Here is a 26,643-nt window from a genome sequence, read left to right as displayed (position 1 = left end):
CAATTTCTTCTTCTGGATTTCAATTATGATACCCTCCACCCCGGTTTGTTCCCTCACCCACTCTGCTCTGTTTATGTGTCTTAAGGTTACACCTGTCATTTTCCTTCCCACCACTCGCTGCGACGACTCTATCCCTCTAACGCCATGAATCACGACACGCTAATCGACGAGTGTAACAAGCGCTCACAAGGGAGGACAGGAAGGGGAAAAACGACTCCTGAGAGGGGAAGCGCGATGGGGAGGGAAAGGAGTCGGGACGCGCGCCACTCCGCGGGATCGAACAACCAGTGCTCTCCAAAGCTCCCGGCACAAGAGCGCTCATCTCCGCGCGGAACAGACGCCCGTTGAAGAGGCCACGTGCGCACGGAGATCAATCGAATAAGTGTAGTACACAGTCGTCGTTACTTCTGTGCCAAAGGATGTTATAACATGGGTTATTATATTTTTTTAACTATTCAAGGTAAAGTCCTTACTTTTTCGAACTACATGACGTCATTACTCCCGTAAGTTCGTTTAGGGATTTTTCGAGGATTTTGATGGCGAGGACCATGTTGCCCAACAGTGGTGCGAGCTACCGTCTGAATCGTTCATCTCACGCGATTGTTGTGTGGCCCTCCGTTCATCGCAATCGTACCGTTACTTTCGCATTAGTGGATACCTAACAACGGGTCTCTCGCTCTCCGACGGTGAGTACCTTGGCTACTACTACTACTACTACTACTACTAATAATAATAATAATAATAATAATAATAAAGAGGGATTTTACGCACGCGAGCCAGAATATGATCATGGGCGAGGGCTCCACGTATTTCGACAACCTGGAATTCTTTAGCGCACACGACCCCGCAGAGCCAGCGGGCCTCTGGCATATCACCTTCATCAAAATGCGACCACCGAGAATTACGTTGTTGAGTACGGCTTTCAATTAAACCAACTTGGTCTTTAAAGGAAGGGAAAAAGTTGACGACCTTGGTAGGAAAAAAAACAAGCTTTCGAATCTCGTGAAATCATAATAATGCTTTGCTACCCTTGCGACTATAAAACATCGCTGTCCACTTTCGTTAAAGCTTCATTTTAACAGTTAGGTTGAAGAGAGCAATAGTCGCGGCTGTTTAAGTCGTTTCCTGCATTTTTTCTTGCAGTCAGGTGATATCCTGCAGCAGTACCTGCAGGAATGGTATAAATACGTAAATCAACGAATGTGTAATGTTGGAGTCCTAGCAAAATGCGTAGCAAATGCTTCATTCGAACAGAAATCAAATGAGATAATAATTTTCGTTTCTTGGTTATAATACATCAGCAGGGATGTCAGCTCGTCACAACAGCTCGAAAAAAAATACACTGCGACGTCCCTCATTGCTTGACTTGTTCTCGTACACTTTTCAACAAGATAAAACCAAGTATACAGGATATCTTTTTAACGAAAACGCGGCTTTACTTCGCCCGATTCGCCTCACAATGAGGTTTGCCAACATATCAGTTATGAGTTATAAGCTTCCGTCTGGAGCTAATGCAATTTGATAGCACCTGCACAGAATCGCTGGACACAATGAGCGCTAGATTGCACATAATACCCATTGATTGTTTCGAAGGCCACTCTCTTGAGTGAATGTTCTATGAAAATATATTTATTATTTTTTTCTATTCTTCCGAGAGCTGCACACATGATAGTACGTGAACGACTCCCTGCGACTTACACATTGTACTGTGCAGCACAAGAAGCTCTTAGTAGCCTCAATCAAGGCAAGTCACACTTCTTGATAAGAACAGCATAATGTGTGATTTTCTTTCTCTGCTTTATTTAAACATAACCCGGGGCACTAAACACAATATAAATAAAATTGGCCATTCAAGTACAAGCCGGTATTTTATGCGAATTCATAAAGTATGGTGATCTTTCCCCAGAAAATTTGAGCCATCCCATTCACGAGCGCCGATTAAATCAACGTTTCAAGGACATAAGCGCTTGCTAAAAAATTTTTTTGGCTGAGTGGGACAGAAAGAAGCGCGCCAGGTCTGCGCAGAACATGCCGCACAGTCTTAGCTAAAGCTGGAATAGCGTTCTTTCTAGAGCCAGATGTGAAATGTCATGGGGAAACTACTGAAAGTACACTTTCAAGCTACCCACAACGCCATAGACCATAATTACCGTGCTGCTGTGAATATGACATTATTCTTCACTCTAAGGAAAAACGAGAAGTCCGCTACATATCATTAAGGCATTATGCGCACTTCGTTCATGGCTTATGAAGATGAAGAATTATGGTTTAGCCCTTTCCTACGGGCTGGAAGCTTTAAGCGGCCCACTCGTTACGCTGTTCACATTTTGTGACGCCTGTTGTATTATTAACACCTACCACGCTACATTACAGTAGTTTATGCCACCGGCTTGGCTGACATGGAAAAAGTTTATAGCACCGGCTTGGCTCAGCGGTAGAATACTTGACTGCCGTGAAGAGAACCCGGGTTCAAATTACATCTCTGCTTAATTGCCACACGCACTGCATTTTTATCTTCAGTTTGCCACAATGTCATTACACGAAGGTTATCTGGTGACAGTAGTAGGTTCGTAATTACAACGACAAATAATAACCTCCTTGGCTTAATTAGCTAGAGTAACTTCGTTGTTCAGGTGTAACTACCGAAACAAATTCGCAGTTTTGTCAATGCATTTCTCGGCTGCGTTCTTTATATGAGGCTGCGCGCGCATAGAAACAGCGTGTACATTGTAGCAAATATACCAAAGTGTTCACATTTCCGCAACCGTACAGCACAAAGTAGCAATCATTGTCTCACTCTGGTCTCATTCGTTATACATGCCAGCACTGTGAAATCCATATCTTAAACGAAACACATACACACAACAAAAAATTTTATGGCAACGCCCCGCAAGTTAGTGGGATTGACAAAATAGATATGAAAAAAAAAATTCAGGCAAAACATTGCTCTGAGGAAGCAAGAGATCCGGCAGAAATGAAGGGATTTAACACGCCCTAACAACTAATACAGATAACTCTCTATCACACAGATGACCCCCTCTCTCCTGCGCCATCCCCAACACTTTTACATTCTGTATATGCGTGGTGCGTGTCTGCAAGTCACGATACGCATAAACAAAATAGAAAAGGTCAAACCTCCACTCCCTCCCCCTCTTCTAGGGTACATTTTCAGCTACGCCTGTGACATCAATATACACAGCTGTCACAAATGAGAACACTGATACTTCTATTCATTTTTTACGTAGATGGCCATACTGAGAGAAGCAAAGTAATTATAGTATTATTTAGAATAACTGAGGGTCGTCCAGCGAGCCGAGGAAGCCGCTCGAGCCCAAGGGCTCGCGGCCAACGCCTACGTCACGGATGAGGCCCGCCCCAAATCATCTTCGCTGGACACCATCAATAAACTTCTTCTGCTTCTTCTTGATTTACTGTCAACGCAAAAAGTTTACGAACTCCAAAGACACAATAAAATGTCGAATATTTCCACTGTTTGGTCAGGCCGCCTTTAATTTATATTTCTGTCCTGTTCTAAAACGTGCTAAGAACATATACTGCCTTGTTTGAATGAATACAGCCTCAAACTGCGGGGAAATTTAGTATGCTCAGACTTGTACAAGTCTGCACAATTTTGAAGCTGAATGAACCTACATGAACTCTAAGCGAAATTCATGTGAGTTCCGTGTTTTCTCGCATACTACTCTCCCCGGCGAATAAGCTACACCCAGAAACAAAAAAAAAATGGCCCCGTATTAGCATGTAATCTGCAAATGTCGTCGAAAGACGATAGTCTTGCGTGTGGAGAGAGTGAACAAGACATTTATTTCATGTTCTGCGCACGAAAATCGGTGATTCCGGAGGCGCTGCGTTAGAGTGCCTCGAGCGTGCAGCGGAGGCGAACGAGCGCATTAAGTCACGTCACACGTGAACATAAGCGCCATCTGGCAGTTGTCTTATAAAACAAAGCGCGTGGCTTTGAGACGGGTGTGCGAACCCATCTCAGAGGTGATAAGGTGTAGAACGCAAGGCGACGGGTAGGTGCCACCACCGTCTCGTCTTAGCAAAGCGTTGGAAACACTCGCCTTTCCGTACAAGCGTTGCATGGTCAGCGCAGCGTGATAAGCGCTAAGGTTCTTAAAATTACTGATGTATGCCTTTTCTAGTAAGAGACGCACATGCAGAATACATACGTGTTCCTATGGTGCCCCAGACGTGCGCAATTATTACTTCTTATTTGACGATTTCACAGGCATGAACACTCAACCATGAGCAAAATAAGTGGGCGCTGCGGATGGGGTCGGCCGTTTCAAGTACCCGATGCCGTTATGAATGGACAGACAGACAGACAGACAGACAGACAGACAGACAGACAGACAGACCAACATTTTTGCGTCGAAAGTCCTCAAGAAAGACTATCGTCTTTAAAAAACACACACATAACGCCCGCATCTAACCCGCTATACCCCCGTTATAAGCACAACCTTCCGTTTTCTTTGTGGGTGCGTGCGTGGGTACGGTTTTATACGAGAATTCGCGGTCTTTTGCGTAACTAAATGTAATAGATATTTGCCTCTAGTTAATCAGCCTTACATCTAAGTGCCACTTAAAAGTATAGGGACGCTGATAACTCTAACCATGGTTGCGCTGCTCTTCGTGTAAACTACATAATTAGGTGCTCAGCTGAGTTGCACTACAATAGCTAGAAAAGCAACCTATTTCCTTGACTCTAACAGTAAGTAACCACGGTTTCGTGAGTGCGCCATACGTCAGAAGGGCAGTGTTCCTTTCATCCGGTTCCTAACGAGGAACCTTTGTTTGCTCGCAAATAGTGGTCGTGTTTCTCAGCTTCTCGCGAGAAAAAGAAAGATGCGAGCCCAGCGCAAACTTTCACTGACAGCGTTGAGGGGGAAGACAAATGCGCCACACTGGTGATTTATTGCATGCGCGCCAACTTTTGAGGCAGTGCGTGGGCGTAGACACTGAGTAAACCCTGACGAAAGGGTTGCTCGGTTGTAGCGGGGAAAGACAGCTGCGGTTTCCCGGGATTGTCCGACAACCGACCGTGAACTGTGCGCGTACAAAAACTTGTTTTTTTTTTTTATTCCTGGTCGGAAATTTGCGTTTGCGCCACTGTGTGCCGCCGTATAGCCATATATATGTGCACGATGACTCCCAGTAGGACGTCGGGTAAGCAGGGTTTACGTATATTAAAGAAGATACGACTTATAGGGTGAGGAGAACAAATGCAGGCGACGATGACCGGTGATAAAACGTTCTTTTAGTTTCTTTCTCACTATCTATGTCGAGTCGCTCCTGTGAATATATTATGCACGAGTGTCTGATATGACCATTTCACTCTAGACTTGCTCTGACGATAACGATGTGAAAATACAAACATAATATATACATACCTATTTAGTTAGTTAGTTAGTTAGTTAGTTAGTTAGTTAGTTAGTTAGTTAGTTAGTTAGTTAGTTAGTTAGTTAGTTAGTTAGTTAGTTAGTTAGTTAGTTAGTTAAATACTTATCTAGTCTGTTTGTTTCTTGATTAGTTGGTTAGACAGACAGACAGACAGACAGACAGACAGACAGACAGACAGACAGACAGACAGACAGACAGACAGACAGACAGACAGACAGACAGATAGATAGATAGATAGATAGATAGATAGATAGATAGATAGATAGATAGATAGATAGATAGATAGATAGATAGATAGATAGATAGATAGATAGATAGATAGATAGATAGATAGATAGATAGATAGATAGATAGATAGATAGATAGATAGATAGATAGATAGATAGATAGATAGATAGATAGATAGATAGATAGATAGATAGATAGATAGATAGATAGATAGATAGATAGATAGATAGATAGATAGATAGATAGATAGATAGATAGATAGATAGATAGATAGATAGATAGATAGATAGATAGATAGATAGATAGATAGATAGATAGATAGATAGATAGATAGATAGATAGATAGATAGATAGATAGATAGATAGATAGATAGATATACAGGGTAGGGTGGTGCGAAATGGAACATGGGGCAAAACTCGACATCCACTTTGCCTGGCTCTGTAGCTAATACCAAAACGACTTTCTTTTGTTTCTCTTTTCCAGCGACAAGTACTGAATCTTGCCTACCTATTCATGTGTAAAGTTAATGATTGCTCACATCGATCGAGCGGAAAGAATGTTTTAAACAATGTTTCTCCAATCGCTTAACTGAGAAAAAAGACACAAATAGAAGCGCTATAAAGTATGAAAAGCGCTATAAAGTATGAATACAGCACAGTTTTGTATTCATTTCCTCAATGTTAAAAGCCATGAAGCCTTTGAGCAGTTCTGCATCAAAATGGCAAAAAGAAGTAAAGGTATGCCAGAATATATTTAGCCCTCAATGGCTGGAAAATCCAATGAGGTGCAAGCGTTCAACAAAAGACAGCATTAGCATGAAGAAAGACTGGCGTTGTTTGATCTGCAAAAATTTTTGGAGCAACACAACAACGCGTTCTGTCTAGATTAAATGCGTGTAGTCCACGGACTGAGTTCCTTAAGACGGCGTGGGGCCCCACAGAGTGAGCTTCTAGTATTGCTACTGCAAAAACTGAAGGAAATATTTGTTTTTTACACTATCTTGTTTTGCCCCACGCTGCGTCTCATTTTGCCCCGCAGGTTGGGACAAAATGAAACTTATTTTTAAAATATTGTTTTCAGCATTGGCAACATGGCAACATTTATTTAGCACATGACTTGTACGAAAAAATCTTCGTGCATTTATGTTAAATTTCAAGAAGCGAAATAAAATAAATATTCCCTATTTTGAAGCTGACGTTGCCATTCCCCCCACCATACCCTAATTGCCGATGTGAAAGTGCAAGGGAGCATTTCAGAATGAATATACTTCAAAATATATATGCCGTGTTGATTCAGAATAGCTGGCAATTTCGGAGCTTGCTGTGCTGGTTCCAAACCTCTATTGACCACCTTTTCTGGCCCAGATGTGGTACAAGCCTTGTTATAGCGTATTATTTTAAAGTTCTAAAAAAAGACGGTTGATCTTTCCATCTAGGAATATGTATAACACGAAAATGAACCTCGTTTTCACGTGGTCATTGACTATTGTATATTGATGTACGAGAGTGGGCACAGCATCCGTTGGTGTTTTGGCAGCTGTGTCATCAATTTACCTGAAATGCACTTACGTTTACGCCTATTGGCACATCTCCACCCTGAAGACTAATCTTAACCCTTGCGGTATATGAAGTATTTAACATACAATCGGGCCAATAACAGGGTGAATATCATGCAATTATGGCATCAACAAGCTTGTAATAAATACCAGTACTCTATATGCATGCTAATCCAAGGTGCCGAGAGTCAACCTCGGTGAAGCATTGGCTAGCGTGCTCGGCTGCTGACATCAAGGTCTCGGATTCGATCCCGGCCATAGCGATAAGTGGCGTCCCAACCGAGTTGTGGCAGCACCGTCAAGAAGGCAGTGGTCAAGTCGGAGACGCATAGGTGCAGGAGGAAGTAGTACATTCTCGTCATCTTGGACGCATTTCAATAAAGGCGTAAAGGCAAATTCCCATGTTCTGTGCGATGTCAGTGCACAATAAAAAACACCAGATGGCTGAAATTCCCGTAGCCTACCACTACGACGTCTCTCATAATCGTATTGTGGTCTTGGGATGTAGAACCCTACACATTATTATTATTATTATTATTATTATTATTATTATTATTATTATTATTATTATTATTATTATTATTATTATTATTATTATTATTATTATTATTATTATTATTATTATTATTATTATTATTATTATTATTATTATTACTGCGTCAAGATGTGCCATGACCAACCCCAAGTCCCACGCTGCCCTGTCCTAGTGCAACCTACCCCTCTGTTCACGCACACAGCACTTCAGGAACATGAGAGAACAAGTGTGGTGATTTGGGCTACTTGGTATGACATGATCATAGTTATAGCGCGAGAACTCTTGAGGGGCGAAGCTCCTTAAGGCGTGGGTCTGTCCATCCCTTGTATGCATGTATGTAGTAGTACCATGGTCCCTCAATGGTAGTACGTAGCCGCTGGTGGCACATACTCGTTGAGCGGGTATGTGCTACAAGGAATGCGAGATGGGATATGGTGGTACTTGGAGTGTTCACTAGATGGACGCGTGACAGACAGACAGACAGACAGACAGACAGACAGACAGACAGACAGACAGACAGACAGACAGACAGACAGACTAGCAAACAGATGGACGGATGGATAGACACGTGGACGCACGGACGGACGCATGGATGGACGCACGGATGGTTGCACGGACGGACGGAAGCAAGAACGAACAGACGGACGGAAGCACGGATGGGCTGATGAACGCTTCAACCCGCTCATCATCATTCACCCGGTGGATATGCTGGGATTTTTTTGTCGTCTCCTTCTTGTCCCTCTGCCATCATTTTGTTCTCGCGCTATAACTATCATCATGAGAGAGACACCTTGAGCCGTGAAAGTCTCTCTCTGCACCAAATCGCTCATTGCGTGACATTCACCCGTCGACGTCATTGTCTCTGTGCCTCGCTTTTAGCAGCAGTTTTATTAGCCGGTGCTGTCGCTCTCGAAACAAGAGGTGTAAGACAAAAGCTATTGGTGCATGTGGATGCCGCACTATACATACTCGACTGACAAGTCGTCACCTTTAACACGAGGTGGAAGTCGAAGTGCGTACTGCATCGTCACCATGCTGAATCGTCGCGTATGGCAAATCGAACCGGCCGTAGAGTTTTCTACACAATACATTGTGAGCCCCTGTAGCGCTGAAACTACTGAACTACATCTGTTAGTGTCATGATGTGGTACTGTACTTCATCGCTCGTAGACGGGGACCACACCCCGCCAACGAACATACGAGTGAGATGGAGGTGTGAGAGATATGTGTGCTTGCGAAACCTCGCGCATGTGCGTCGGTGGTACAATAAGTTGTACGCCGGACACCTTTCGTTGAGGACCGAGAGATCGTGGGTCCCGTTCGCAAATTATCCAAATCAATCAAACTTTTAGGGGCGAAGCTCCTTAGGGCGTGGGCTGTGCGTCCCCTGTATGTAGCCACCTCTCATTTAGTTCTTGCAGTGTTCACTAGATGGCGGTAGCGTCCCTTGTATGTAGCCACCTCTCGTTTAGTTCTTGCAGTATTCACTAGATGGCGGTACTTGTATTTGATGATGAAAGATGCGAGATGTTATAAAATAGGAATGATGTCACATATGGCAGGTGTCATTGGTGGAAGGCAATCGTTCGATTTAGTGCAGTGACGTACGCTAGAGGGGAGCATTGTAATCAAATCGAGTGGGCAAAATGTACGGAAGATTCATGGTTTACCAGGTTTTCCTCCAGAGCTTCGCCCCCTCATCATCATTCACTTCGTGGATATGGCGGCACTTTTTTTCTCTGGTTTTTTTTTTTTTGTCCTGTGTTCGTTCATATTTTACGGCGTTGCTTCCATGATGGCAATGATGCCGATGAGGTCTTAGTGGACCCAGTAATAAAAGAGATATATGGTATGAAGAAAGGTTAACTGTAAAGCAAGTATCTGGTTCGCTACCCTGCAGTGGGAAATTGGGAAAGAGAGACAGGGAGTAAGACAAGGGGGATAACACTTGCGTGCTATAAGGACAGGGCCACTACATTAAAATAATGTTGGTGTGTTTGGAACAGTAGAAAAACTCTTACTGTTTTTTTTTATTCTCATCGAGCGTTTATTAGCGTGCACCGCAAAGTGCGAAAAGAAGTATTTACACGTTATACGCATTGAATCCGATCCCGCTTGTTGGTTTGTTGTTTTCTCTCTCCGAGAAGCATTTATTTCTGTTTTATTTTTCTGAATATTAATCACTACACTTGGTCAACACAAAAAACAACATGAAGTATTTTTTTTTCTTTTTTTCTTCAGTATTGTGAATGCAAGTTGTGCGACGATAGGTTATTTTCTTTCGTTCTTTCATTCAGCATTTTGTGATGAATGGTGACGCTAGAAAAGTCATAATTAATCTAAATGAAGTAGGTTGTTCCAACGCAAGAAGACATCGAATATTTATGCCCTTTCTATGGCGCCTTCCTAGATGAACATGCTGCTCGCTTTCTAATAAAGTGTTCGTTTTGTTAAACGAAATTTGAGGTCAGTACCTGAGCTTAAAGCAAGACGTGATATACATACACGTGCTAGTCAATTGCACACACCTGAATACTTTTTTTTACAACAGCCTCTTCATTATCGTAAATGAAGGCGTATTTTCTTTCCCTCTCTCTTTCTCTCTCAGCACAGTTTCAGCCACCGTCCAGTCGCCACCATGGACTTGGTGGCGAGCCAGGAAGCGCCATTCACGACACCGCCTGTATACACCATAGACAGCACCGTGGCACCAGTCAATGCGACAACGTGGGCAGGCAGTCGCGACGAATCGCTGGCACAGGTTGAGCTCGGCGTGCTCGCTCTCATTTTTACGTTCACTGTGGCCGGCAACGGTTGTGTACTTGCAGCGTTGGCAGCACGTCGTTCCAAGATGACGAGAATGTACTACTTCCTCTTACACCTATGCGTCTCCGACTTGACCACTGCCTTCTTGACGGTGCTGCCACAACTCGGTTGGGACGCCACTTATCGCTTTCGGGGTGGAAACGTAGCCTGCAAACTCGTCAAGTTCGGTCAGCTTCTGGGACCGTACCTCTCATCATACGTCCTGGTAGTGACGGCGATAGACCGGTACCAGGCCATCTGCTTCCCTCTCTCGAACTGCTCGTGGACGCCGAACAAGTCCAAGCTGCTCATCTCCGTAGCCTGGATAGTGTCGCTGATGTGCTGCGGGCCGCAGCTGTTCATCTTCAGCTACCAGGAGATCTCGCCCGGCGTCCACGACTGCTGGGGCACTTACGTAGAGCCGTGGGGTCTGCGTGCGTACGTCACCTGGTACGGCGTCACCGTATTTTTCGTGCCGTTGTTGGTGCTGACTTTCACGTACGTGCGCATCTGCCGCGCCATTTGGAGGAACCTGTATCTCAAGCGGTGCAACTCGGAAGCTGAAGCGACGTGCATGGCGGGTCGCGCATATCGCTTCAAGGGGGCCTCGACCAGTCGTGCCGCGTCGTTTGCCAGGTCGACAAACCAGAAACCGGCGAGCTTCATGGGACCGCGGAGCCATTCTGTGCGTGGTTTGTCCAGGGCCAAGATCAAGACTGTCAAGATTACAGTTGTCGTTATACTGCTGTACATCGCCTGCTCCTCACCTTTCATCTGCGTGCAGATGTGGATGCACTGGAGCCACGAGATCAACATCGGCAACTCCTGGACCAGTGAGTAACGCACATTTTATACTCGGACAATGTTCTTTAGTTGAACTTAAAACGGAATAAGAAATTAGTCACCAAAAAACAAACATGCGTGCCACTGTCCGAAGGGAGAGTAGGGCACACTTATTTGTCGCCGTTTAGACGTTTTCCATCAAAACTCAATATTTCGCCTGAATTACTAAGTATTCGGGTGGCACCAAGATACTGCGTATTCCGCAGCTGCATAAAAGTAAGTTCTTATTTTGACTGACCAGATACACTGCAGTAAACATTCGCTTGCATATTAAAATAGTGAGTGTACTTTCACACAAGCACAGACTTTGATCAACAGATCCCGTTCAATTGAAAATAACTGAAATTGTTGTGCAGTTATCGCAGAGTTTAAACGATAGGCAAGAGTTGAACCATCATGCCCGTATATGAAAGTGTCTTTTATAGCGAGTGTTAGAAACATCCTTTTTCTGACAGCCTGTGCTGATGACACCAAAGGTGAAGTGACTCTCCTCACGGTGACAAGATATTTTCTCGTCTGACAGGAGCTCAAATGTTTTATTCTCCAATTTTTCATGTCACGCGGCCGCCATGTCTTTTCAACTAGACACCTAATACTAGACTTTTCAACTAGATGCCAAATAGCATGCGGGTTAGTCCCCCGTGGTGGAGCAGTGGTTAGGGTGCTCGGCTGCCGTCCGAAGGTCGTGGGTTCGATCCCGAAGTAGCGGTCACATTTCAATGGAGGTGAAATTGTATAAGCCCGTGTGCTGTAATATGTATACGTTAAAGAACACGAGGTGGGCAAAATTTCCGGAGCCCTTCACTACGGCGTCTTAATTAACCGTATCGTCGTTCTGGGACGTGAAACGCCCGATATCATGATGTGGCTATTATTACATTCAGCTGAATCATGCCAAAATAGGTCCAACTAAATATGATCCCGCCATACACCATCATTAATTCGTTAGACACCTAGACGGGTGGGTACGACGAGCTAGAAACCAACACAGCGCCCAGTACAAAAGAGCAGAAAAAGAAGGACACACGCAACAGCTCTTTTATTCCGCGCCGTTTTTTGGGGCAAAACTCCTTAAAGGTTTTGGACGATCCCTCGTCCCTCCGGCGTACCCAGTAGCGTCTCCCTTATCATACAATATATTGCGCTGTTTTATAGAGATGCATGCAAACTGCGGTTGTGTGACAATATACTAGATGGAGCTGTACGCATTCTGTACTGTCATCGCCGTTTCTTGTAAAGTTTCTTAAATGGCACTGTCCCTTAGAGATTTGGGCAATAAGGTGGTTGGGTGAATGGACACTAGATGGCGTTGGAGCGGTTACTGGTCTCCGATTGGCTGCTGCGCTGGCGCACCCGTTATCTCCCATACTCCTGGATCGCCGCCGTACGTGTCGCATCGCACTTGGTGGCTCGAGAGGCGGCTGCCAAGTGAGCGTGGCGCTGGGCGGAACCCGAGACGGTGCGCGTAAAGACGCCACTGCGAAACGGGCTCAACGGGAAGTGGACCCCAGATTAAGAGAGTGGGAATCGGCGAGGTTCTCAGAATTTTGTCGGGCAAGGTCCTCGGAAGATTCGCGGTATCACCTAAAAACCTCCGGAGCTTCGCCCACCTCATTATCATTCACTCCGGGAAGATATTGGAACTTTAAACCGATTTTATACGTTTGTCGTTGTTTAAACTTTCAAAAAAAGAAGTTTGATGTGGAGAACTTCCTCTGACCCATACGCAGCTTCAAGCGAAACGGATGTTTCTGCAAAGATTAGCATTCCAAAATATAGATGAGCAAAGGAGTAACAGCACAAACCACAGCGCCATTCTCAGTGCCACCTCTTCTTCAGTCACTGCGCGACGTACTAATGCCAGTGGTTTAATGACTGAGCCTACTCCGTCTCCTTCCGAATATGAACACGTGCTGCACCACTCATGCATTCCACGTTGCCCCTCATTAAAACCAGCTTAAGCAGATTGTACATAGTTCTCCTTTGCCGAGCACTTCGTTAAGTGCAGTGCCTCCAGGCAAGGCACACAGCTTTGGACTAGTTGATGTAGCCTACCTCGCACACCAGGCCTGTCGGGTTGGGAGCAGAGATAGTTATTTACGCACTTGTTAATTCTTGACACAAAACATTTACCATAGCTCAAAAAAGATCCCTACCTATCATGTATTCCAGTAAGTAGCATACCATACTCATGTCTAGGTAGTTACGATGCCTGATGAAAGAGACGAGTGTGACAAGTTTAAAAACAGGCTGTTAATGCGACTTCGTGCACTCCAAACTATACGCGCAAAACTTCACGGTTTCCCGAAAAAAATTAAAGAACTGCTTGGAAACTCGCAGTTTGTACTCGGGAGAAATATGTAAACGTTTATGGGCATCATTCTGCGTCGTCATCTCCGTGTTTCGAAATGGTGTTACTTAAAGCCTAATTAACCAACCTGCTGAATCCACATTTCCGTTCCGTTTACAGGTGTCCTATGACACGTTAGCAAAATTTTTAGCGCTGCCCTGAGGAGACCAAAATCGGCAGCAGCGATTTCACATGTCGGAGAAAATGAGAGAACCAACCCGGTTGACGCCGTCAAAACGTTATGAATTTTGTAAGCTGATAACGTCTTTTATAAGTTATTTGTGTGCTCCACACCGAGGCTACGTCCACGGCCCTGACAAGTTTGTATACGGTCTAGACCGTGGAAGTCACGAGAATCGTGTTCGCATTCAAGCACATTCAGTTTCAATTTCGCTGTTTCTGCGGGCTAGGCTGCATGTTCTCGCGATGTTGTCGCCTTTAAAGTATACTCCTCTGCACGGTGCCCACGCGTCGCCACGTGGGCTCAGACTTTCACCTACGCTTCCAGCTTCACGTTGTTAATAAGTTCTCAGCATCCCCCGTGTACTTTTTACATTTTCTTTTTTTAACACCGCGTGTCACCACGTTGGGCATCAGCTTTGTGAAATTCAACTTGGAAAATGTGAAGCGTGTTGCAGCAATGTTTGCTTCTTGCGAATCTTACGTGCAGAGCGGCTGAGCTCGCTGCACCGGATAAAAATATCGCGCACAATGACACTTGTAGCAGTGCTCACAATGCACGAGAGGGTGGGAGTGGTCAGGCTCGGTGGTTAAGTGGTTACCGCTCTTATCTGCTGACGCGTAGGTCACGTGGTCGACCACGCCCGTAGCGGTTGCGTTTCGATAGAGGCGAAATGTCAGAGGCTCGTGTACTCTGCGCTGTCAGTAGTGCACGTCATAGAAGAACAGATAGTCTTCTGGAGCCCTCTACTACGGTGCCTCTCGTAATCATGTCATATTTTGGGAACGTAAAATAGGCCCTCCACTACGGCGTCTCTCATTATCATGTGGTGGTTTTGGGACGTTAAGCCCCACATATCAATCAATCAATCAATCAATCAATCAGACCTAAAGTATATTATTATTTATTATTATTATTATTATTTATTTATTTAGGAATACTGCAGGCCTTAATAGGCCCAGGCAGGAGGGGAAAAGTACGAACAAAAGTACAAAGTCTGCAAATATCAAGAATATATACAAGTAGGATCTATACAAAGCAACAACAAAGTGAATCTACTAACAAGTAAATGAGCACTAAAAAAATTATTATTATTATTATTATTATTATTATTATTATTATTATTATTATTATTATTATTATTATTATTATTATTATTATTATTATTATTATTATTATTATTATTATTATTGTTGTTGTTGTTGTTGTTGTTGTTGTTGTTGTTGTTGTGGGGGGAGTAAAAGTAGTTCATCACACAAATGCTGTTTCTTTTTTGTACAAAGTGCTTGATATTTTAAGAAAAAACGCAAAGCGCACCACTTAAGGCTGTTAGCAGACTTTTTTTTTTTCGAATCACTGTTTCGTTCCTTTCAAACAACGCACTCGGTTCCATAACACGGCAAGAAAAAAAGAAAACTACGCACAAGTGGTGTGAAGACTAAGGAAGCTTCATTAATGCTTTGTTCAGGCGACAAATTCCGAAGGTGTCGAGATGTAAGGAATGAAGGAAACAAACAAACAAAAAACGCCTGGTCTGCGTGGACCGTGCAGCACAGTCACAGCAAAACCTGAAAAAAAAAGAACAGCCTGTCAATGCCTTTTTTGGGCAAATGCTACAACCACACTTGCAGTGTACCCACTACGCCATAAATCATGACAATTTTTGTATAGTAGGCCGGCATTCACTATGCCATCCTTCGTCATTCTTCAGAGAAATATGATACCCACTATACATTTGCGTAAACTTTTTGAGAATTTTTTTTTCACGCGGTGACTGACCACGATGAAAAATTACGCCTGAAGCTTTTGTAATGGGTTGGAGCGTTCACGACCCACTCCTTACACAATTCGCATTGTGTAACGCCTGGTTGTTCCTTGGTTGTTGTAAAACGCTTTATTACTTACATTAACGCGATTCCTTTGTGGACATCACACCTGCTTGCGGTGAGTTTTAAGCGGAGTTTAAAGCACAAGCTTGGCTGAGTGGTAAAACAATGGGCTGGCATGCAGAGTACCCGGGTTCAAATCCTATCGTGTTCACAGTGTTCTTAAGTACAAAGTTTTTTTTATTATCTTGCACGATAGCGTTTACGGACATTGATGGCGGTGGTGGATAACTATAGCCCACGTGACCCTTGTTGTGAGCTTTCGCTGTAAAAATATAGAAGGCATGCATAGAGTTTAACCAGAAACATAGTGTGGACCATTGGCGAGGGGTGGGATCTACGCTATTTTCGGGGTCCATATCCGTTTGTGATGCACCGTGACGATGACGTGGCTGGACGACAAACCGAGACCCTAAAGATGTTCTGCCCCAAGAAGAAAATAATTGCGGTGAACGGGAATGTAGGCAATCTTGCTTCAGTTCCACTATCGATAATGCATGCAGGTTCCCACAGCAATATCGTTCATCTTTATTGCTCTACTCGCCACCGGCCATCTGACAAACCATCACTTAACATAATATGTTTGTTGTGTTTCAAAGAGACGAGTTTGCCGTATAGAGTCGCACGTTTGTTTCTCTGGTTTTAGACAAACAACTTGAGTGTCCTGGTAAATTTTGTCGGGAGTTCCAACACCACTGCTAAACCAAACATAATTTTTCAAGCAAGTGCCAATGAAAGTTTGTGTCCCTATATGCATAGCAGTGGTATTTAACCCGTTTGTGTGGTGCATACCCGCTTATGATGGACCGTGACGACGATATGACACGACGATCAGCCGAGACCATGACACCGGCATGACACTCCGACAATAAGATAAACTAAGAGATTTTGCCCCTGGAACCCCCGATCGGCTACCCTACACCTCGACACTGAATGAGAGCCGAAATGGGTTTTCAAACGACACTGTCATGCAGTACTTGCCAGGCTCACGTATAAGAAATAAATCGTATACTGTGTGTCATGTTTTTCTTTTTCGTTCACGTTACAGCAACGTGGTCAATTGAGCAGTCTTGAATGCCGCACTGCGCAGCCAGAAAGTTCCATTTCCGGTTTCTTCTGAAAATGGTCAAATAAAAAAAACGATGAATCATTTCTTCTTTACTGTAAAGCTCAACAGATACGCAGCAGTAAAGATGGTCTCGACACGTAAGCGTCACCAAATGGTGCCGGCGCACCCTCACCGCTCCAGACTGCCTTCATGGAATGCACATATTGCTTCCCGTATTCTCTCGAAAGCCACTAGAGCGACGAAAGAAAGACCCCGACGATGACTGTCGTTTTCAGATACAAGTACACTTGGGCTCTAGATCTCGCGAAGTTGTCTGTACAAACGCATCCCAATTTTTCATTGTAGCACTTGTCAACTGGCAGTACGATTTCAACGGATTATTGAACGCCCCATCTCTACAGTGTTTTGACAGCGGCTGCAGGGTTGCCTTTCCCTCTAGTGCTTGCCTCCTAGGTCGAGCTTTCTGCATGCATCTTCTCTTGAAGGTCGGGTGAAAGCGAATAAAAAATGTCTCTGAGAGCCGAAAACGACGTATGCCGTCAGTGATACATCAAAGTATTATTTTAATGATAAAGGAGCTGTAAAAAACATTAGGCACTACGTAGAATCACAATCCAGTCAGTTCTCGACAGAATCCATATATATATATATATATATATATATATATATATATATATATATATATATATATATATATATATATATATATATATATATATATATATATATATATATTGTCACGTGCTACAAAAGGTCTTCAACTAGGAAGAACTGAGCCGGCAGGGAGACGCACCGAAAACTGGCAAGATGGCTGCTTCAATAATAAACAACTGGCCAGAGCACGCGCTGCCCCAGAACATCGTCTTCCATTCTCGCGGGCAGCCATCGCTTGCGCTCGCCGTAACAAGTGGCCAAGTGGCAATATATATATATATATATATATATATATATATATATATATATATATATATATATATATATATATATATATATATATATATATATATATATATATATATATTGTCACGTGCTACAAAAGGTATATATATTGTCACGTGCTACAAAAGGTCTTCAACTAGGAAGAACTGAGCCGGCAGGGAGACGCACCGAAAACTGGCAAGATGGCTGCTTCAATAATAAACAACTGGCCAGAGCACGCGCTGCCCCAGAACATCGTCTTCCATTCTCGCGGGCAGCCATCGCTTGCGCTCGCCGTAACTAGCGGCCAAGTGGCATTAATCCCACTCTGAGAAAAAAAAGCATCACTCTGATGCTCGGAAAGTACAAAGGCAAAGTCGGGGCGAACCAACAAAAAATACGCACATACACAAAAACAGCGATATGGTTCATGCGCAGTCGCACTACCGCGTGAAGTACGGCTTCAGGCGCACCACGTGGACGATCTCTGAGGAGTGCCTTCGCCGTCGTGGTGAGAAGGCACCGTCAGGGACTACCTCGTAGTTCACATCGCTCACGCGTCGCAAGACTTTGTATGGTCCGAAGTAGCGACTTAGCAGTTTTTCAGACAATCCCTTGCATCGAACTGGAGTCCACACCCAAACTTGATCGCCTGGATGGTATTCAACTTGTCGATGGCGAGCGTTGTAGCGGCATGCGTCTGAACTCTGCTGGTGCGTAATGTGTAGGCGTGCTAACTGGCGTGCTTCTTCGGCGTACTGGGTAAGCTGCACAGCATCAGGAGTGATCAAAGCATCGCAATTGTGTGGAAGCATCGCATCCAGCATGGTCTGGACCTCACGTCCATAGACAAGGCGGAAAGGCGTGAATCGAGTAGTTTCCTGGACGGCCGTATTGTACGCGAATGTGACGTACGGTAGCACCTGGTCCCAGGTCTTATGCTGGACATCTACGTACATAGATAACATGTCAGCAATGGTCTTGTTGAGTCGCTCTGTCAAGCCGTTGCTCTGTGGATGATATGCCGTGGTCTTGCGATGGCTCGTGTAGCTGAGCTTGAATACGTCATGAATGAGCTGGGCCGTAAATGCTGTTCCTCTGTCTGTGATTACGCACGACGGGACGCCATGGCGAAGAACGATCTGGTCCATAAAGAATTGGGCGACGTCGGAAGCAGTAGCGCGTTGTAGTGCCTTTGTTTCGGCGTACTTCGTCAAATAGTCGGTGGCTACTACGATCCACTTGTTGCCGGCAGATGATAGTGGAAAAGGCCCCAGTAAATCCATTTCTATTTGATCAAATGGCGCTCTGGGTGGTTCTATTGGTTGAAGAAGCCCCGCGGGCTTTAGTGGCGGGGATTTCCGTCGTTGACACTCCCGGCAGCTTTTCACGTATCGCTTAACTGATGCAGAAAGCTTAGGCCAGTAGTATGCTTGTCGAACTCGAGCGAGAGTTCGAGAGGAACCTAAGTGACCAGATGTGGGCTCATCGTGGCAGGCAAGAAGAATGTCGTCACGCATGTCTGTTGGCACGACTAGAAGATAGGTTCTCTCATTGCCGTTGGAGTTTTTCTTATACAGGACCCCATCTCGCAGACAGAACGATGACAGACTTCGAGAAATACATCGAGGTATGGACGAGTTGAGTCCTTCAAGGTTTTCGATAACTGCGCGAATTTCATCGTCCGCACGCTGTCGCGTAATCAGATCTGTTGTAGTAAGGGCCCCAAGGAAACCATCGTCATCCTCGGTGTCGTGGCCACAAGCTTCGACAGGTGCACGGGATAATGAATCAGCATCTTCGTGCTTGCGGCCCGATTTGTAAGCGATCGTGAAATTGTATTCCTGCAGACGAAGACTCCATCGTGCCAGTCGCCCACACGGGTCCCGTAGGTTGGCTAACCAGCACAACGAATGATGGTCGGTCACTACCTTGAAGTGGCGTCCGTAAAGGAAAGGCCTAAATTTCATAGTGGCCCATACAACAGCGAGGCACTCTTTCTCTGACGTGGAGTAGTTGACCTCGGCGCGGGAAAGAGTGCGGCTAGCGTACGCTATCACTCGCTCTGTGCCCTCTTGTTGTTGTACGAGGACAGCACCAAGACCCACATTGCTGGCGTCAGTATGAATTTCAGTATCAGCGTCTTGGTCAAAGTGAGCGAGGACTGGTGGTGTCTGCAAACGCTCCTGTAGTTCAGAGAAAGCTGCGTCCTGTTCTTCCTCCCAGACGAATGGAACATCTTCACGAGTGAGTCGAGTGAGTGGTTCAGCAATCCTAGAAAAATTGGCTATAAAGCGGCGGTAGTACGCGCAGAGCCCCAGAAAGCGACGCACTGCCTTCTTATCACGTGGAACAGGAAACGAGGCCACGGCAGTACTTTTTTCAGGGTCTGGTCGAATACCATCCGCACTGACAACATGGCCGAGAAACTTAAGTTCCTTGTAACCGAAATGGCATTTTTCTGGCTTCAGTGTCAGGTTAGCAGAGCGGAGCGCTTCCAGCACAGTCTGCAGACGGTTCAGGTGCTCCTCAAAGGTGGAGGAAAACACGACAACATCATCGAGGTAGACTAAGCATGTGTGCCACTTTAGACCGGTAAGAACAGTGTCCATCATTCTCTGGAATGTCGCAGGTGCAGAACAGAGGCCGAAGGGAAGCACTTTGAATTCATATAGGCCATCCGGTGTAACGAAGGCGGTTTTTTCACGATCTCGTTCATCAACTTCGATCTGCCAGTAGCCACTTTTCAAGTCTATCGATGAAAAATACTTGGCTCGTCACAGTCTGTCGAGGGAATCGTCGATGCGAGGCAGCGGATAGACGTCTTTTTTTGTCACGCTGTTAAGTTTCCTGTAGTCCACGCAGAAGCGCAGTGATCCATCTTTTTTCTTCACGAGCACGACCGGAGATGACCAGGCACTTTTCGAAAGTTGGATAATGTCATCTTGCAACATCTCTTTGACTTGAGTATTTATAACGTCACGTTCCTTTGCCGAAACGCGGTAAGGGTGTTGTTTTATGGGCGAAGCGTCGGTATACGTAATTATTCGATGTTTGGCGATCGGTGTCTGACGAACCTTCGTGGTGGAGGCGAAGCACTCTTTAAATTGATATAGCAGTTCACGTAGCTCGGTCTGTTGTTGTTACGAGAGGGTCGAGTTGACATCGACTTTTCCAAGTAGTGAAGTCACGTCGCTTGGTGTCGGTCGAAGCCCGTCATTGGCTAATGTAGATGCGAAGCATTCAGAAACGTCTGTGATAGGGTAGGCGAAAGCGATGGCGGTGTCACGAAACAGGTGCCGGTACTCGTTACTAAAATTAGTCACAAGTAGGGCAGAATGTCCGTCATAAAGCGTGACGAGGCTGCGTGCAGCGCAGATACCTAGCGCGAACAAAAGCGTCAAGTTGCCTTCGGCGACAACCTCACCATCTCGTAACTTGTCAGACACCACATCAACTAGGACGCTTGAACGCGGAGGCAACGTGATGCTGTCGGCAGAAATGCGAAGCGTGCTGTCACGGATGTCGTCAGGTATGTCGGAGGATCCAGCTGTCGAAAACGTCACGGTGCGCTCTCGAAGATCGATAATAGCGCCGTGCTCCCGCAAAAAGTCAACTCCGAGGATTAGGTCTCGGGAACAGTCACGAAGAAAGAGGCAGCTGGCGAGAAACGTACGTCCCCGAATGCTCACTCTGATAGTGCACATGCCGATTGGGGTGACTACGTGCCCGCCGGCAGTACGAATTTGTGCTTCGTACCAAGGCGTTACAACTTTCTTTATGTGCGCTGCTAGTTTCCCGCTTATGATCGAGTAGTCCGCACCTGTGTCCAATAACGCACTAACGTCGTGGTGACCGTCGACTACCACATGTATATCCAGAGAAAATCTGCTTCTGGCTTTCGTCGCTGTCGTCGGGGAATCGCTCCGTGTCCGTGCTTGCGTCGGTGTGAGGCCTTGCTTGCGTCGAGTGTCAGCGGCCTCGCTCCCGAAGGTCGCTGTCGTTAGTTTTCCCGCCTAGGGCTTGGCGAGCGCACCGGCGCCGCTCCTGGGAGGCTCCGAAAATTCGGAGAAGATCGCCTTGGGGATGGGGACCGTGACTGCCGCCGCAGTGGCATGCGCTGCTGTGAGAGGTAATCTTGAATAGCTCTCGGTCTTTCGCCAAATCTCGGCCGTGGCGCGTCGACGGCAAAACCCTGTAGTCCGAGGCGACGGTAGGGACATTCCCGGTACACATGTCCAGCTTCATCGCAGTGGTAACACAGTGGCCGTCTGTCTGGTGTGCGCCATACGTCGGATTTTCTGGGAAGTGGCTGCCGATTTTCTAAGTGCTGAATTGGCTGCAGCGAAGGAAGTGCATCCTGATGCCTAGAATTAACGAAGCGCGGTGAAGCAGGAATATATCGGCTTACAGCTTCTGCGTATGATGCACGATGTGGCTCCGCCGGGACAGGTGGGACATAGCTGGAAGGCGGAACTTGGAGAGCCTGTCGTACTTCGTTTCTGACAAGGCTGCAAATAGACCCTGCAGTAGGTTGGGACTGGCACTGAATCTTTTGTAGTTCGTCGCGCACCACCGATCGAATGAGATCGCAAAGAGACTCGATGTTGATGTTGCCTGCCGCACCTCCGATCTGACCTATTGACGAAGCGGCACTCACTTGCCGGTCGTACACAGTAGAGCGCTGCTGCAGCACTTGCTCCATGGTTGTGGCTTCGGTCAAAAATTCCGCCACGGTCTTTGGGGGACAGCGAACGAGGCCAGCGAAAAGCTGCTCCTTCACTCCTCGCATTAAATGACGGACCTTCTTTTCTTCGGCCATGTCGGGGTCAGCTCGACGAAAGAGGTTCGTCATGTCCTCGACGTACATCATGACGCTTTCATTCGGCATTTGGAGGCGCCACTGAATCTCTCGCTCGGCTCGTTCGCGGCGATCGGGATTGGCCCAACTTGCCAGCAGGTATCGACGAAAGACGCTCCACGAGGGAAAAGGCTCACGGTTTTCGTACCAAGTACGAGCGCCGTCCTCCAAGCTGAAATACACGTTCCTCATTTTGTCGAAGTCGGTCCAACCATTGTAATCCGAAACCCGTTCGAACTGGGCCAGCCAGTCTTCGACATTCTCCAAGACGGAACCGTGGAACACCTTCGGCACACGTGGCTTCCACAGCGTATGATGCGTGGTCGCACCGCCTTCCTGTGCGTTGGAGGCTGCAGCGCCTTCCATAGCGTTCGGGGGTGTGACAGACGTCATCTCAGGAAGAGGTCCACGCTCAGGAGGTAGTCCTCGGAGTCTTCGGCTTGAGCGGTGGACAGGTGTTGTCTCTGCAGGTACAGGGATACCTGGAGGCGTTTGGAACATCGGCTGGGGGTTACCCAGCAGCTCCACCAGTTGTCACGTGCTACAAAAGGTCTTCAACTAGGAAGAACTGAGCCGGCAGGGAGACGCACCGAAAAGTGGCAAGATGGCTGCTTCAATAATAAACAACTGGCCAGAGCACGCGCTGCCCCAGAACATCGTCTTCCATTCTCGCGGGCAGCCATCGCTTGCGCTCGCCGTAACCAGCGGCCAAGTGGCAATGTATATATATATATATATATATATATATATATATATATATATATATATATATATATATATATATATATATATATATATATATATATATATATATATATATATATATATATATATATATATATATATTGAAAGACGCAGGCAGACTAGGTACGGCGAGCAGGCAGGGCGAGCAGAAGCGTTTATTCTGCGATGTCTGGCTCGGCTCAGAACCACACCAAGAGCGAGAACGATGATGATGGGTATGTGCAAGTGAGAACGATGATGATGGGTATGTGCAAGTGAGAACGATCAAATGCTTGGAATGTGCTTACAATTTCCCCCCCCCCCTCTGCGAAGCGGCCAACCTGGCCGCCAGTCAGAGATCGGCCGAACGAGTAACAAAAGGCTTCATGCGTGAGACGTGAACTATTTCCGTGCTGCGCAGACGGCGGTCAGTGACAGACTGAAGCGGGGTGACGAGGTAGTTAACTGGAGATGTCTGTCGTACAACGGTGTATGGGCCAACATACCGGTGAAGAAATTTCTCGCAAAGGCCCGACGCTCGAACCGGGGTCCATAGTAAAACCTTATCGCCAGCATTAAAGGCCACGTCGCGTCGTTTTTTATCACAGCGATGTTTTCTCTCCTTTTGGGTTGCTTCCGTGTTTTTGCGAGCAATTTCACGGCATTGTGTGACTCGGGCTGCGAACTCTTCTGGGAGCGAGGTACTGCTTGGAGCCGGTGCAAAGAAAAATGCCGTGTCGAAGACCGAGGAGGCAGATCGGCCGTACACGAGAAAAAAACGGGCTGTAGCCAGTTGATCGTTGTACCGCAGTATTGTATGCGAAGGTGACAAACGGTAAAATGTTATCCCAATTTTTGTGGTCAGGATGCAAGTACATCGATATCATGTCAGAGAGTGTTCGGTGGAAGCGCTCGGTAAGGCCATTCGTTTGCGGATGGTATGTAGAAGTGGTTTTATGCACTGTATTGCACGCCTGCAGGACTTCATCCAGGACCTTGGAAAGGAAGGCTTTGCCACGGTCACTCAAAAGGACGCGAGGGGCTCCGTGGCGCAAGACGATGGAGTTCAAGAAAAAATTGGCGATTTCTGTGGCGGTAGCAGAATGAAGAGGTGAAGTCTCGGCGTATCTTGTTTGATGGTCGACTGCAGTGACGATCCAACGGTGACCGGAAGGTGTCAACGGCAAAGGACCATACAAGTCTATTCCGACAAATTCGAATGGTGTGGTGGGACAGGGAAGAGGCTGAAGGAAACCAGCAGGCGGGGATGTGGATCGCTTGCGGTGCTGACACAACGCGCACGAGCCCACGTATTTGGCCACCGTTGTGGACAAGCCAGGCCAGAAGCAGCGCGTCTTGATGCGATCGTAGGTCTTGTGGAAGCCTAGATGACCGGCAGCAATATCATCGTGGAATGCTTCCAAAACTCGAAGACGAAGGCAGCGGGGAAGAACTGGCACCCACTTGTTACCGGTGGGATGGTAAATGTAGCGCTTAAGCACACCGTCCTGAAGGCGAAATTGTCGAAGCTGGCGTCGCAAGCGGCTGTTGGGTGGTTTAGTGACACCGCGAAGGCGATCAATGAAAGACCGACAGTAGGAATCTGCCAGCTGAAGTGAACGTAAATCGGAGTTCGAAGATAGCTGCATTGGATCCAGCGATGCGAGCGATACGTGTTGTGAGGCAAGCTGGGTGTCAGAGTCATTCGAACGCGATGCGGTGGACGTATTGTCACGAGAGAGCGAAAGTGGGCACCGGGACAGCGCGTCGGCATCATGATGACATTTGCCAGACTTGTACGTAACTGTAAAGTCGTACTCTTGTAAGCGCAGTATCCAGCGCGCAAGACGTCCTGACATATTCTTCATTGATGAAAGCCAACAGAGTGCGTGGTGGTCGGTGATGATGGTGAAGTGCCGACCGTAGAGATACGGGCGGAATTTCTGTATCGACCATACGATAGCCAAGCACTCCTGCTCCGTGATGGTGTAATTCCGCTCAGCTGTTGACAGAGTCCGGCTAGCGTAGGCCACAACCTGCTCTTTAGAGGTGGAATCACGCTGCAGAAGGACTGCTCCAATGCCTTGTGCGCTTGCGTCAGTATGGAGTATGGTAGGCGCTCTCTCATCGAAGTGGCGCAGCACTGGTCCGGAAGTCAGGCGTTCTTTCAAAATTTCAAATGCAGATTCGCAGTCGTTGGACCATGAGAAAGGAGCACCAGTGGCCAATAACTTATTTAGCGGAGCCGCTAAGGTAGCAAAGTTGCGTATAAAGCGACGAAAATAGGACGCGAGACCAAGAAAGCTGCGCAACGTCTTTTGGTTGGACGGTCGAGGGAACTGTAGCACAGCTGCGATCTTCTCGGGATCTGGTTGGATTCCGTCTTTGGAAACGACGTGACCGAGGACTTTGATGCTTTTGCTGGCAAATGTACACTTCTTTGTATTTATCTGAAGGCCAGCCTTGGAGAGACATTGTAGCACCTCGTCTAATCGTTGAAGATGTTGGGCAAAGGTACTTGAAAAAACAACGATATCATCTAAGTAACAGAGGCAGGTCTTCCATTTTAGGCCACGAAGAACAGTATCAATCATTCGCTCAAACGTGGCTGGAGCGTTGCACAAGCCGAATGGCATTACATTAAATTCATAAAGGCCGTCCGGTGTGGCAAATGCAGTTTTTTCTTTGTCAGCCTCGTTCATGGGGATTTGCCAGTAACCTGATCGTAAGTCAAGGCTCGAAAAATAGTTCGCCCCTTGCAGTGTGTCTAAAGCGTCATCAATTCTAGGCATAGGATATACGTCCTTGCGTGTGATCTTATTTAACGCGCGGTAGTCAATGCAAAAACGAACAGAGCCATCCTTCTTTTTAACTAAAACGACTGGAGATGCCCAGGAACTCGAAGAAGGTCGTATTATATTTCGCGATAGCATCTCGTTCACTTCTTTTTCAATTATTTCTCTCTCTGATTGCGAAACCCGATATGGGCGACGGCGTATCACACGAGAACCGTCGGTTTCAATGCGATGTACAGCCGCGGAAGTCTGACTCAGTGTTGTGGTACAGCTATCAAAGCAGGCTTTGTGCTTAGCCAAAAGGGCCAATAGTGCTTCAGACTGTTTTGGTGTGAGGTCTGAACCAATGACAGGTCGAAAAGGGAAAGAACGTGAACCTGGAGCTGGTACTGGTGACGAAGACGGGCAGAGTGTCGCGATGGAGGTCAATGGAGAGAAGTCAATCTTTGCCACTGTCATTCCCTTGGGCAGC

General features: G+C 46.3%; 1 protein-coding gene across 1 annotated transcript in view; it reads left to right on the top strand.

Annotated features, from left to right (window-relative positions):
• Window positions 1-534: 534 nt before the first annotated feature.
• The window catches only part of LOC119164794 (oxytocin receptor), a 47,965-nt gene continuing 21,856 nt past the window's right edge, over window positions 535-26,643 (top strand). The window contains exons 1-2 of the mRNA XM_037417003.2: window positions 535-686; window positions 10,349-11,378. Coding sequence (XP_037272900.1) covers window positions 10,379-11,378 — 1,000 coding nt within the window. The 5' untranslated portion in view covers window positions 535-686; window positions 10,349-10,378. The remainder of the gene's footprint in view (window positions 687-10,348; window positions 11,379-26,643) is intronic.

This window comes from Rhipicephalus microplus, chromosome 1 (assembly GCF_043290135.1).
Source record: "Rhipicephalus microplus isolate Deutch F79 chromosome 1, USDA_Rmic, whole genome shotgun sequence".
Taxonomy (NCBI): Eukaryota; Metazoa; Arthropoda; class Arachnida; order Ixodida; family Ixodidae; genus Rhipicephalus; species Rhipicephalus microplus.
Note: the sequence above shows the minus strand (reverse complement) of the source record. Positions and strands in the feature narration are given on the sequence as shown.